The sequence below is a fragment of the Elephantulus edwardii genome, unplaced genomic scaffold (genome assembly GCF_000299155.1).
Source record: "Elephantulus edwardii isolate Elephantulus edwardi_28Jun2011 unplaced genomic scaffold, EleEdw1.0 scaffold00163, whole genome shotgun sequence".
NCBI classification, from domain to species: Eukaryota; Metazoa; Chordata; class Mammalia; order Macroscelidea; family Macroscelididae; genus Elephantulus; species Elephantulus edwardii.
Window position 1 is genome coordinate 1,378,894 of NW_006399913.1, and position 14,141 is coordinate 1,393,034.

General features: G+C 35.3%; 1 protein-coding gene across 2 annotated transcripts in view; it reads left to right on the forward strand.

Moving 5' to 3' along the window:
- The window catches only part of GRM5 (glutamate receptor, metabotropic 5), a 655,562-nt gene that overhangs the window by 520,000 nt on the left and 121,421 nt on the right, over window positions 1-14,141 (forward strand). For both annotated transcript variants that reach the window (XM_006895249.1, XM_006895250.1), the window contains exon 7: window positions 7,648-7,774. In XM_006895249.1, coding sequence (XP_006895311.1) covers window positions 7,648-7,774 — 127 coding nt within the window. The remainder of the gene's footprint in view (window positions 1-7,647; window positions 7,775-14,141) is intronic.

Sequence of the window (14,141 nt, forward strand, 5' to 3'; positions counted from 1 at the left end):
CATTAGCACAATCAAATGTTCTGGGATTCCCGTTCTTCTCAGAGTCAGCCATAGCTTGTTGTGATCCACACAGTCAAAAGCCTTTGCATAGTCAATAAAGCACAGATAGACATTCTTCTGGTATTCTCTGCTTTCTGCCAAGATCCATCTAACATTAGTTATAATATCCATAGTACCGTGACCTCTTCTAAATCCAGGCTGCACATCTTGTAGGTCTCTGTTGACTGTTCTAAACGTTTTTGGATAATTTTCAGCAGACTCTTGCTTGCATGTGATATTAATGATATTGTTTGATAATTTTCACACTCTGTTGAGTCACCTTTCTTTGGAATGGGAACAAATATTGATCTTTTCCAGTCAGTTGGCCAGCTGACTGTCCTCCAGATTTCCTGGCACAACTTAGTGAGCACATCCAGTGCAGCATCTCTTTGTTGAAATAAATCAATTGATATGCCGTCAACTCCTTGGAGTCTTGTTTTTTGCCAATTCCTTCAGAGCAATTTGAACCTCCTCCTTCATTACCGTAGGCTCTTGCTCATATGTTCTTTCATGAAATTCCTCTGTTAGCCAATTCCTTCTGATACAGTGACTGTGTACTCCTTCCATCTTCTTTTGATACTTCCTGGATCATTTCACATTCTACCCAAACTATCCTTAAGTATTGCCACTCGTGGCTTGAATTTGTTTTTCAACTCCTTCAGCTTAAGAAATGCTGAGCGAGTTCGACCCTTTTGATTTTCAGACTCCGGCTCTCTGCAAATTTCATTATAGTATCTTGCTGCCTTTTGCCTATAGTCCCAAGCTGCCTTTTGAAATTTTCTGTTCAGGTCTTTGATTTCTTGGTTTCTTCCTTTAGCTTTGGCTTCTCGGTGCTCTGATACAATACTCAGAGTCTCATCTGACATCCATCTTGGTCTTTTCTTCTTCTTCAGCCTTTGTGATGATCTTTTGAATTCTTCATGGATGATTTTCTTGGTATCTTTCCAGAGCTCATTTGGCCCTGAGATGGTTTTGAAACTTTAAACCTATTATTTGTCTGAAAGTTGAGCCACATGACTAAGTTTAGTTCCAGGTATGAAATGATTAAGGTCATAGTTTTGGGGGTTTCAACAGTATCAGACGAATTTTTTTCTTTTATTTTGAGTGTTCTGCATTTTTCTCTCTCATTACACAACCTTCTGTGATTCATTTAGAGCCATCAGCAAAGCTGGCATGGGCACCATCTAGTTCTCCTGGTTTTGAGGTCATGGATTGCCTGGGCCACATCATTCATTAGTTATTTGGACTAATATTTCAATGAGTCTTAAATTTTCTTCATTCTTTTTTTTTTTTCCATTGGTCTGGACAAGGAGGAGCCAATAGTTGCACTTTAGAGTCTGTTTGCTTGTTTTTAAGATCTCGGTGACTACTCACAGAAGTAGGATGTAAAATTTTTTTGTCTTTGTGGGCTATGTTATGCCACTTGACCTTGACAATTTCTACCACTATAACTCTGTAGACTAGAAACCTCTTAATTATATTTACATCCTTTTTAATTATGACCAAACATCTTGACAGAACTTTGCCACCTGTTGGCTCTACTAGCTTTATCTATATCTGAATATATCTGCATGGTCCCTTCCACCTGCAGATATCTGTTCATTCTGCCTGTCTAGCTATTAATCTATCTATTGACTAATGTTTGTTATTACTAATAATGTAGGGTGGTATATATAGTCTTTATCTTTGTTGTCTCTTTTGGGAACTTCTGTCTCTTCCTTTCCTTTAGTGATACTGTGCTAATCACTCTCGTTGTACATTTATTACCTTTCTGTGTATTGATTGCCTTTCCCTTCACCCTCTTTAATATGTTTCTAGTATCTAGTTCTTGATTATTCTTTCCAGTTTCTATTAAACTGGACTTTGGTAATAATTTTGCCCAACATGTTAACATAAACTCATTTGGACAGGTGCAAATTAATAAATGAAACATGGATAAAGAAGGAAGGTATACATCAGAAATCACTGAAAGTGGTAACAACTCAATTCAACTCATTGTTGTCCAGTTAGAACAGACACACAGTTGGCCTTCCATTGGATTTCTGAGGTTATCAATCCCAAGGGAGGAGATCTTTCTCCTGGCAGCGGATTTGAACCTCCAGAGAGGCATAGCATGCATATTAGCAGTGCAACTTCCTGCAGATTATACCACCAGAATTCCCAATAGTGCTAACAAAGACTCTGAATTAACATTTTTGTGTAGAATATAGTTGAAAATATAAAGGAAAAATAAATATGGGCTTAAAACAGACTTTGGAGAATTTTTTCTTTTAATGTGGAAAAGAAGGGATAAGAGCAGAGAGAATTAGAGATAAAAACAATAGAATACATTGTAAACAGGATAAAAACACAGGTAAAAAAGAGAGAGAGATAAACTAAGATAGAGTCACAAGATTTAAGGGTTAGGCTTGCCTTCTCTAGAATCTTTGTGAAGCAATCCCTATCTAACCAAGTCTAGTGGGAAATGGGCAAAGAGAAATATGTGGTGAAAAGCAGGAAAGGAGCTCTGTAGTAGGTTTAGCTACTTTTAGGTTAAGTAAGAGCTGGTCACATTTATAGGAAATATAAAGCAGAATATAAAAGGAGGGAATGAAGTTTAAAAAAAAAAGATAGCTATTGGGGTATAATGCCCTAGAAGAGGAAAAAGATAAGATCAAAATAACATATCTGATAATTATTGAAATACAACATTATCAAATTCTATGACCTTAAACAATTGCTCTTCATTTTATCCAACTCCTAGTAATTTTGTTTAGAATATACTAAGATTGTAAGACATATTTTCAATTCCAAAACTTACATCCTTAAAGAATGGTTATGTAGCTTTGGAATATATAAGTTCAAGAGGGAAAAAACGATAAGATAGATGAGATAAAAATAAATTTATTATTATTTAACAAGCTGTATAATAAGTTAGTACCATCGCTAGATGCCATCAAATGTGTTACAATTCATGGTGAGTGACATGCCAATTAGTCTTTCTTCAATTCAGACAGCTTATGTTGTTGTTGTTAGGTGTCATCAAGTGACTTGTGACTCCCAGTGATCTTACATACAATAGATGGAAACCCTGCATCACCTTCACAAGGTGTAAACTCTGTAAACTCATTGTTACCGTCACTGGGTCAATCCATCTTTTTTAGCTTCTTCCTCTCTAACTAACCTATATCTCCATGCATGATGTCTTTCTCTAGGGACTGGCCCCTCCTAATAACATGCTCAAAGCATGTAGAACAAAGTTTCAAGAGCCTTGCTTCTAAGAAACACACAAACTGCATTTCTTCGAGGACAGATTTGTTTGTTCTTTTGGCAGTCCATGAGCTATCCAATATTTTTTGCCAACACTACAGAAAATCAAAATATTCCTGTAAGTCTTATACAATACAGCAAACACTGGCAAACTAAAAAAACCCCTGAATCAAATCCAACATGCTGCCTGTTTTTGGTAAATAAACTTTTACTGGAACACAATGAAGTGTATATGTTTACATACTGTGTGTGGTTTGTTGTGTTGCCTTAATGATAGTTGAATTGCAATAGAGACTAAATAGCCCACAAAGCTATTTAACTCTGACACTTGATGTTGCTGTTATGTGCCGTCGAGTCGTTTGCGACTCATAGCAACCCTATGTACAACAGCCCTAAACCCTGCTCTATCTTGTGCCAATCGCACTGCCTCTGACACACTCATCCCAATTACCCCAGTCACTGAATCAATCCATCTCATAGAGGGTCTTCCCCTCTTTTGTGGTCCCTCCACCCTTCCAAGCATGATGTACCTCTTCAAGGACATGTTCCTCCTTGCAACATGCCCAAAGTATGTCAGACGAAGCCCCAGAATCCTTGCCTCCAAGGAGTTGCTTGGTTTAACCCTCTCTAGGATGAATCTGTCTGTTTTAATGGCAGTCCATGGTACATTCAATACTCTTCTCCAGCTCAAAGGCATCAATTCTTCTTCTGTCCTTCCTAGTCATTGTCCAACTCTCTGATGCATAACAAGTGATTGTAAAGACCATGGCCTGTATCAGGTGCACCTTAGTCTCCAGAGAGACACCGTTGCTCTTGAGTACTTTAGAGAGGTCCCTAACAGCAGACTTTCCCATTGCAATATGTTTTTTTGATTTCCTGACTGCTGGTGCCAAGAGTGTTGACCGTGGAGTTGAGCAAACTGAAGCTGACACTTGATAGACTGTAACAAAGGTGTTCTGCATTTTGGTATACCATCTTACAGCTAAAATTTGCATATAGTGTCTTTTAATGATTATGAATTGATATTATGAATTGATTATGGACAGTTGATACTGTCCATAATTTTTATAACTTCTGAAAGATTACATTGTGTAAGTTACTATATGAGAAGCTATTTCCTTGATCCTTCAGAGAAACATAGTCTGAACCTATAAATTCATAGCCAATTTAAATGATCTTTTAGATATGATCTTTATGCCCAATTCTACTCAGAATAACTTATTCACTGGGACAATTTCATTCCCATAGTTTAAAATGCTAGATCATTTTAATAACACTTATTTAGTACTTATTTTGAATCTCAAATTCTGTCTTCTCAACTAATCCTCATTTTCTGTCTATTTAAAACATATTTGATGCATTTTGTTAACATCACTGAAGGGTGTCAGTGAAAAACTTTAATAATGATATCTCACAAAATTGTCCTGAGAACTACAAATGTTATGCCCATGAAAACATTTTGTTTAACAAAGGTTAAAAATGTTTTACATATTGTTATTCAGAATAAAATCACTACGACATTCTGGTGATTCAAAAATAAACTATAAAAAGCAATAGTCACAAGCTCTTGTGTTCAACATAAATGTGATGAAGAGGATGTACTAAGTTGCCACTATAATAGTGAAATTATCCTTGGGGAAAAGACATGAATTTATTTTGGCAAAACCAAAATTCATAAACCAATGCAAACTCAATATTCTCAGAGGGGGGAAAAACACCAAACGGGCTAAGGTCCTGGGAAAAAGAATCCTTCAGTATTTGTAATGCATCTGCTTACAACAGAAAATCTAATAATTGGCCAGGGGTATTTTTATCAACTATAGTTGGAATAATCCTAAAAATAAAATTATTAATGTCTGAGTATTTTATATACACATTATTTATAAAACTAGATGACATTTCTAGAATGTTGTACAATGTTTACTTGCTGTACTTTCTCTTTTAGTCCTCAAGAACCTTATAACTGGCAACAGTAATAATACTTATTATCACTACTCTTTTACAAAATGTTGGAACTGTTTATTAGCTCAGGACTATTCAAGTAACCCAACTATTGTCTAAAAAAAAAGTCTAGAACTCTGGTGCCTTTCAATTCCAAGTACTCTTTGTCCTACATCATAAAAATATAATGACTTCTATTTTTATATATCAATAAGATACAGTATTTAAGATCATGAACCTTGAAGTCAAAAAGGCATTCACTGTCTGATTCTTCCTTTATCTTTATGAGATGAGTGATATCACTAAATTTTTCTCTCCTCTAAAAAGAATAAAATAAAACTGACTACCTCATATAGAATTGGTCTAATATTTTAATGAGATAACTGCATATAGCATACACTACATGATAAATAAGGATCTTTAGTGGTATCATAGAGGGCTGTGGTGGTGTAGGCTGTAGGGAGTTGCACCACTAACTCAAAGGTTACACCTCTCCAGCAGTTGGAATCTACTAGCATCTCCATGAAAGAAAGATGGGATCAATAGCCTCTGAAAACATGCCAAGGGGTCGGCTGTGAGTTGGTTCTTACTCCATGACAATGAATTTGAGGGATTCCTTTAGTGGTAAGGTGCTTAAGCACTTGATTGCTAGCTAAATGGTAAGTTGTTCGAATCCACCAAGAGTTAATGGGAGCAAAGACTTGTCAATCAAGTTTCCTGAAGTTTACAACCTCGGAAACCTTACCAGGTAGAGGGTTTTTTTTTTTTTTCTGTCATATGCTATTGTTGCTAGGTATCATGAGTAGGAACTATCTCGTTAACAACCTATTGACCTGTAGACCATTGACAACCTGTGGCTGACCTTCCAGGAAGCTCTCAGAGGCAATAAATAACAAGATATAACTTGATCCCAACTTGTTGGCAATAAGTTTGAGATTTTTTTGGATATAAGACAAGAAATATAAAATGTACTCATTTCTGTGTCTGCTTATTACTGGATATCTATCACAGTTTTAATTATTTATAGCAATATTTAATGAATGTTTTCACTATTCCACAGAGGATATTCATGCTCCAATAGTTGGAGAAGAAAAGGAGGCACATTCATTTTTTAAAAATAACATCTGGAACTCTTTCAACTGTTAAATCATTCCAATTTCCCATTGCCTTAAAATATCAAACAGATGAAGAGGTGTATAATAATCTCAATGACCTTATCTACCTACAAACCAAGGAAAACAACGATACTAAGATAGGAAGAAATGGAATGAGTTGTTGAACTGGAGTTTAAACAGAAATTGGGACCAAAAGAGTGTCTCTGAAAAAAACATGCATCCTCTGTTTCTTGCAGTTTTACTCAATACAAATTCCCAATTCTCTTTGATCAGCACAGATTACTGTACATTTCAAGATTCGTGGTGCTTTTTGTTCATAGTTATTGAACTAGAAGGAAGTTAGGATTACTTTTGACCGAAATGTAGGAGAAAAGATGAACCAACCCTGTGGAAAATTCAGAAGCATACATATGAAAAAATATACATTTGTGTATATGAGTACAATCACAGACACTTATTATATACAGATATCCCTGATGGTACCATGGCTGTGCATGCATTTGGGAACTGAAATAATGAGAGATTTGAACCCATCAGGAAGTTCTAAAGGAAAATATACCAAGTAACCTGCTTTTATAAAAATTTAAACTCTGCTTTAGAGTAAATCTCAACTCATAGCACCCTTATATCTGGTTTGAGAGACTGTGAATCTCAATGGGAGGAGACTGCTCCTCTTCCTCCAAAGGAGCCACTGGTGGATTTCAACAGCCACAGTCTCGTTTTGAGTTAGCACAGCATCTTGTTATAGACTATGCCATCAGAGCTCATTTCCATAAAGAGGACAGCCTTGCAAACTCTATGGGGAAGGTCTGCTCTGTCCTATGAGTCAGAATCTACTCAACGGCACACAGGAATGAGCTCATGCTCATTGCCTTTTAGTCGGAACCAATCCACAGTTTGATATCCCGTGGGCTTTTAGAGGCTGTAAATCACATAGGAGGAGATTGTCCATCTTTTTATCATATCATGGCTGGTGGAGCTGATTCACCAGAAAGGTGCCCCCTTTGGCTTTGCAGCACATCACAGTGCAGACTATGGCACCAGAGCATTCTTACACAAGAACATCATCCCAAGAGAAGTATCCAAGAATCTGCATTTAACCCTTGATCTTCTTTCCAAGTAATTTTCTAATGTTGAATTTGATGTTTAAATGCAGCCTCAGCTGTGTGTTTCAAAATGCAAATCAAAATACAAATACACTGCCTATCTGATATTTTTTAAAATGCACTTTCTGAAACAGCTTAATTTCTGGATTTTTTTCCTGTGCAAACAAAATAATTAACATTTTAAATGTTTGCCTCAGGTGATTCGGAAGGGAGAAGTCAGCTGTTGCTGGACCTGTACACCTTGCAAAGAGAATGAGTATGTCTTTGATGAATATACCTGCAAAGCATGCCAGCTGGGATCCTGGCCCACTGATGACCTTACAGGTAAATGTATCATTATGTCAGCACATGGACAACCCCAAAATACCAGCTTTAAAAAGATTTAGCCTGGGCAGAGAGATTTCTATTTCCAAGGTTTTGGTTTTTTGGTGTTTGTTTTCCATTTGGGTGGTCTGTTTATATGATAAAAAAGAATTCCTTTAGGAGCAACACTATTTCCAGGTTCCTCATGAAAATATTTCCACCTCAGAGGGGAGCTGCCCACACAAAAACTCAAATCCATATAAGATTACAATCCCTTATCCCATCTTCAATCTTGTTCCATGTTCCTCAGCAAGGCCCATATAAGAAAAGAAAGGGTGCATTTTGGCTAGGAAAAGACAGAAATATGTCATTACATATTCAAGAATAAAGAAATGAAGCACAGAATAGGGCAGAAGTTGCTCTAGACTTTCCCTTTTAAACCTAGAATGCCCAATAAGATTTTTCAAGTAACAATGCTGGCACAGGACAAGAGTTGGTTTTTGTTTGTGTTGTTTGTTTTTTAGTGTTTTTTTATGTTCCAGTGTTGTTGTTGTTAAGTGCCATCGAGTCGTATACAACTCATAGCGACCCTATGAACGAGAGACCTAAACATTTATATAATTTTCATAATTTCTCCAAGTTCATAGAGTTTATGAAGTCAAGCTATTTGGGAAGTTGATGCCACTTCTTCTGCTTCTAATAGATATTAAAAAAAATATGTACTTATGTTCTCATGACTGTATTTCACAGCCACACCTAATTTGTACAATACAATATCTTTTATCCTCTCAACTTTTTTTAAAATAAACATTTATTTAGCATATACATGTCCATTTTTTTACCACTGTGAAAAGGAAAATATAATACTTTTATTTTAAAGGAGTTCATAGTTTAATGAGATGGGCATGAGGAAGAGATATGACACTGAATTTGCAAATGAAAGAGCATTTTGAGCAGAAGGTACTGCATTAAGTATGTCAATCTAGTGGGATTAGACCATGTGGACTAATCTAGCTCAATCTAGTATAAAACTCCTAGAGGTCACCAGTGTTAGATTCTAGCCCTACTGTGATGGTCTCTATGGTAATTGTATTTATTAGCTTATTCCAAAAATCTGGTCCTTCAAAGTCCTCTGATGCTGGGACTTTTGAGACCAGTTCATATAAGGCTTTGTTTTTAGTAGTTGGCATTCATTCAGAAAGCATCATTCTCCTTAAAAACAACACATCTTAATTAATTATGCATCCAAGTGCCTTGTGATAGCCTCCATGTCCTATTTTCACCACTAGACAATGAGCTTTCCTATGTGCTTATTCATTCTGGTCTCCCCAGAGCCAAGTCAGTGGGGAAACAAGGCCTTCAATAAATTTTATTGAATCAATGAATTACTCCCTCCACACACAACCAGTAAAAATGTCACAGAGAAAAAACAAAATATCATGATGGGTTTCTTTGGGAAAGAGTTTGAAACCAAATATATAAGTGCTTTTTTCCTTTCAATTATTTCTTTATCTTTTTCATAATTGTCTAGATTCAGCCTGAATTATTGTTAAAATTAAAAACTGTTAGTGCAATTATCTTGCGTGAGAAAGCATCTTGTGTGTTAATTTATAGGAATAAATGTTGCTCTATTATATAAGACTGCTCCTTACCCTGCTACTCAATGAACATCTTCTATTCTTCCCAGATAGACACAGAAATATCTGTCCGCCTTCCCCCATCTCTCTGTCTACACACACACACACACACACACACACACACACACACACACGTTGTGCAAACATAAAAATATGAAAATATTAAGGAAGACCTAATTTAAGATTATAGTAAAAAAAGGACTCTCTACAAAAAAACAAAACAAAACCTCATATTGGCTAAGATGTAAAGGATAACTATAAATAGTTAACAAAGACTATAAAGAGGGCAATTTTTGACTAAGAGGTAATCATATATTATCAGATTAGCGTAAGTAAAGGGTAAAATGATGTCCAAAGGGACAGAAAAATAGCAAGTGTAGATCTTATCCATCACTGTAGAACATGTTAAAGTAAGTACTTGATTATTTTGAGTGCAATGAAAATATAGTGTAAGAATTTCAGCAGAAGAAAATACAAGTAGAGAAGAATTTAAGAATATTCTGGTAGCTGTGAGTAAGAATTTGTTGTAAATAGGTGGGAAGCTGCATGTAGCTACTATAGGCAAGAGTTCTTGAGGTATTGAGATAAATAGTGCCATTAGACTTGGTATACAATTAATCAACGTAGAGGTGAATTTTATATGGAAGGCATTACGCAAAGGTTGCCAAATGTCATCCTTCTTTGAGGATTATAGGAATAAATCCATTCCTTGACAAAGATCTTTTAAAAGTCTAGTCTTCACTATAATCAATTTGATAGAATTTTTAAAATTTTAAGGTCTTAATTTGGGCTAGATAATTCACTAGATAGTGGAAATATAAGAACTATAATAAATTTTAATTCACTGGAAGCAGAAAAAAATGTAAATATATGGCAACAAAGCATGCTAAGTTCTATGGTTAAGGAATGATTAAATATTATGGAAATATGATGGCTAACATAAACTCTAGGGTTTGCAAAGATTTACTCTCAAGTTATAAATTGAAACTCTTTTTTTTAAAAAAAAATAAGGAAACTGAAGCAGATTCTGTGGAAAAGAAAGAATAGCTGTTTCAGATATTGACATCATATCAACTAAAGAATGATGACTGGATAATGGAATATTGTTGGCAACAATTACAGACATATCCATTCCTATTACCTGCCTCCAATTTCAAGGATTTCCCTCTATTGTTTAAAGATAAATTCTATTCTTAATTATATTTTACCCATCATTCACATCAATAGTTTTGATGAATAATTGCTAGATTTTTTTTTCAATTTCCTCACACTCAATTAATGAAAGCAATATGTCTGTCCCTACATTGTAAAAGATACCAATGACCACAATCTTGGCAAACCTAGTGTCCATTTTTGAATTTTCATTTTTAAAAGCCTTTTTAATTCAATGTAATACCTTGATGCTACATTCTTTAATTACTCTCTACTTCCACAACAATATGATATAAATCTTTCTGCTTAATATTATAGACTTCAGAATATTTTTTGCTTCATTTAATTAATATCCTTAAAGCCTGATGTGTCCCTGAGATCCATCATTCAGTCGTTATTATTCTCTTTCTGAATAATCTCTCCAAGTGATTCCATCTATCCTAAAGGTTTTAACTATTTCCCCTATGGATTTTGGTTTTGTTTTGTTGTGATGTTTTACTCACAGGACTGAAAATCATTCAGTATATATAATCTCTGGTTTACAAATGAGATCAGATCCTAACTGTCATTGAGAATTTAGCAGGGTTCAAACTAATTCTGCATGGTTCAGTTGTAGGAAGTGTCTCCAGAACAGATCTAAGTTTCTTAAGTTTCAGTGAACTGGAAAGACAGCAAGAAAGTAAAAATTTGATGGAAATTTAATCTCATTCTGACAAAAAAGAATGGCAGTCTATATGTCACGTAGCCACCAAATTTCTGGTCATCAGTTCTCCCATTGGATTTTAAAGATAGTCTGAATCAGCAGTGCCCCGCTCAAAAATGGCAGCTGACTATATTGCTTTGAATGTATGTTACTCTGCTATAATCCCAGTAATAATCCAGGTTCATGAATCAGGCTTCTAAAATTGTTCCCTACCCCCTCTTCCTCATCTGTCAAAATTGAGACAAATATTGTTTCTGTTCCAGATACCATACCAAATCTGCCACACTGAAAATTCTGCATCTATTCTTGTTTCACATCATTGGCCATGACAGAACTAGTTTAAAGGTCAAGGAGACATTGTCGACAGTCAGATATTCATATCCTAGGTACTACCTGTATTCTTTTCTTGAGATTCTAATTGATGAATACAACTACATTTCACATGTATCTAAATCCAATATGCCCATACTTCCTTTAGCTCTCACTTCACTCCTTACTATTTATAGGCTTGCTTTTCCCCTTACAGCCTCTCTCACATCATTTCCTTAGCTGCCACAAATCAAATCAGCTTATCAAAAAGACAACCAATCAAGAATGGGCAAAGAACTTAAAGAGACATTTGAAAAAGAGGATTATACAAGCAGTCAACCAGCACGTGAAAAAGTACTCAATGCCACTATAAAATATTCACAACATTAAAATTCACTTCCACTTAGTTCTGACTCATAATGATTCTCTATCAGATTTCTGAGGCTATAAATCTTGACAAGTAGAGATTGCCCATGTCTCCCCTCTCAGCCCTGATCAACTGGTAGATTCAAACCACCTGTTAGAAGTGAAACAGCCTGTGGACAATGCCACTGTTGTTGTTGAGTGCCATGGAGTCAGAACCCACTCATGGCTGCCCCTTCAGACAGTTTTCAGAGACTGTAAATTATAAGGGAGGAGATCGTTCATCTTTCTCCCATAGAGCTGCCTGTGGATTCGAACAGCCTATCTCTAGGTGGATGCACAAGTTCTTACCCACTAGGTGTTGTTAGGCGTGATCTAGTCAATTATATATAATTCATGACGACTCTAGGGACCATAAATCAAAACTTTGCCCTATCCTGTGCTCTCCTCACAGGATCTTAATGCTCACACCCACTGTTGTAGCATCAAAACCACAGTAAACTACCATCTTAGCCTCACTAAAATTACTATGGTTTAAAAAAAAAAAAAAAGCAAAGGCAGAAACCAAACATAGAACAGCAGGTGTTGGTGAGGAAGTGGAAAAATTGGAATCCTCACCCATTGCAGGTGGAAATCCAAAATAGTACATCCACTGTGGAAAACAATTTAGTGGTTTCTGAAAAAGTTAAATGCAGAACTACCATATGTTCTAGCAATCTCAATCTTAGGTATAAGCTCAAAAGGCGTGAAAGCAGGAACACATATAGAAACCTATATGCCCATGGTCAGTGCAACACTACTCACAGGTGTTAAAAGGTAGAAAAAACCCAAATGTCCATCAACAAATAAATATATAATCAAAATGTGAATCTTGGTATATAAACACAACAACATATATATTACACATCCATAAAGTCATAATAACTAGCACTTTTGGAGAAGCTGGAGACATTGACTAAGTGAAATAAATCTGACACAAAAGGACTAATAACATATGACTTAACTTATGTAAAACAAAAAAAAATCTTAAAAGCAAGAAAACAAAGTTTTTTTTGAAAATAAAGTTCATTCATGGTTATTAGAACATTTCAAAGGACAGTTAGAGAAGACAAAGCAAAGTATTATAATAAAATGTGAAAAGACATGGGATTAGAAAATAAAGGAACAATGTGCTCAATATTTGTTAAACTACAAGACATTAAGATAAATATTCAAGCTGAGTTGCTTTATCTGGGGCATATTCTACAAGCAAAGTATTGACCAATTCAGAAAGTATCAAAAAGAAGATAAAGGAATGCATGTGTCTATGTACAGAAAAAATTGGTGGACACTGAACCGTTTAGAAAGTAGCATGTAATCAAAACTCAGTGGTACCAAAGGAAGAAGTCCACATTATATTAAATGCATTAATAAAGAAATAAGACCTCAAAACCTAGAGAATATCAACTGAGATGTTTCAACAAATAGACACAATTAATCATTTGTCAATGTCAAGAAATTTGGAAGACACACAGCCAACTAATTGGGAGAGATTTGTTCTCATTTTTAAAAAAAGTAAGTCATTAATATACCAGAGCTCTGGTGGCCTTAGAGTTAGAAACTGCACTGCAATACTGAAGGTATCAGTTAGAATCCACCAGCTGCTTCACAGGAGTAGGATGGGCAATCTCCTCCCATGTGATTAACTGCTTCTGAAAATCTGCTGGAGGGTCAGCTATGGGTTCCAACTTAATCATACTCAGAAACAACAACAAAATCATTAATATTACAGCAAAAGTTTTGTGGAGCAATATTTCAACTTGGCAGTAGCAGCATTTAAGCTGGATGCACAAAAGGCCATGGAATAAAGGCTATCACTGCAGACATAAAATGGTTGAAAATAGAGGACATTAGAAAAAAGATTTCTTTGCTTCTCATTGGTTATACAAAGACATTCAACTATTGGATCAAAATAAATTATGGCTAAATTATAACAAAAAATATAATTGAAAAGAATTAGAATTCCAGAAAATCTTATTGTACTCATTCAGAAACAAAAAAGCAGTCATTTGAATACAACAAGTGGATACTGCATGGTTTAAACTCAAGACAGTTATGTGTTATACTAGGTTGTATTCTTTCATCATGATAAAGGAAAGAATGAAATTGTCAATGATTTTATTTTACTGTGATCCACAAATAATGTCTATGAAAATAGCAATCCAAAAGTCAAGAGATGGGAAAA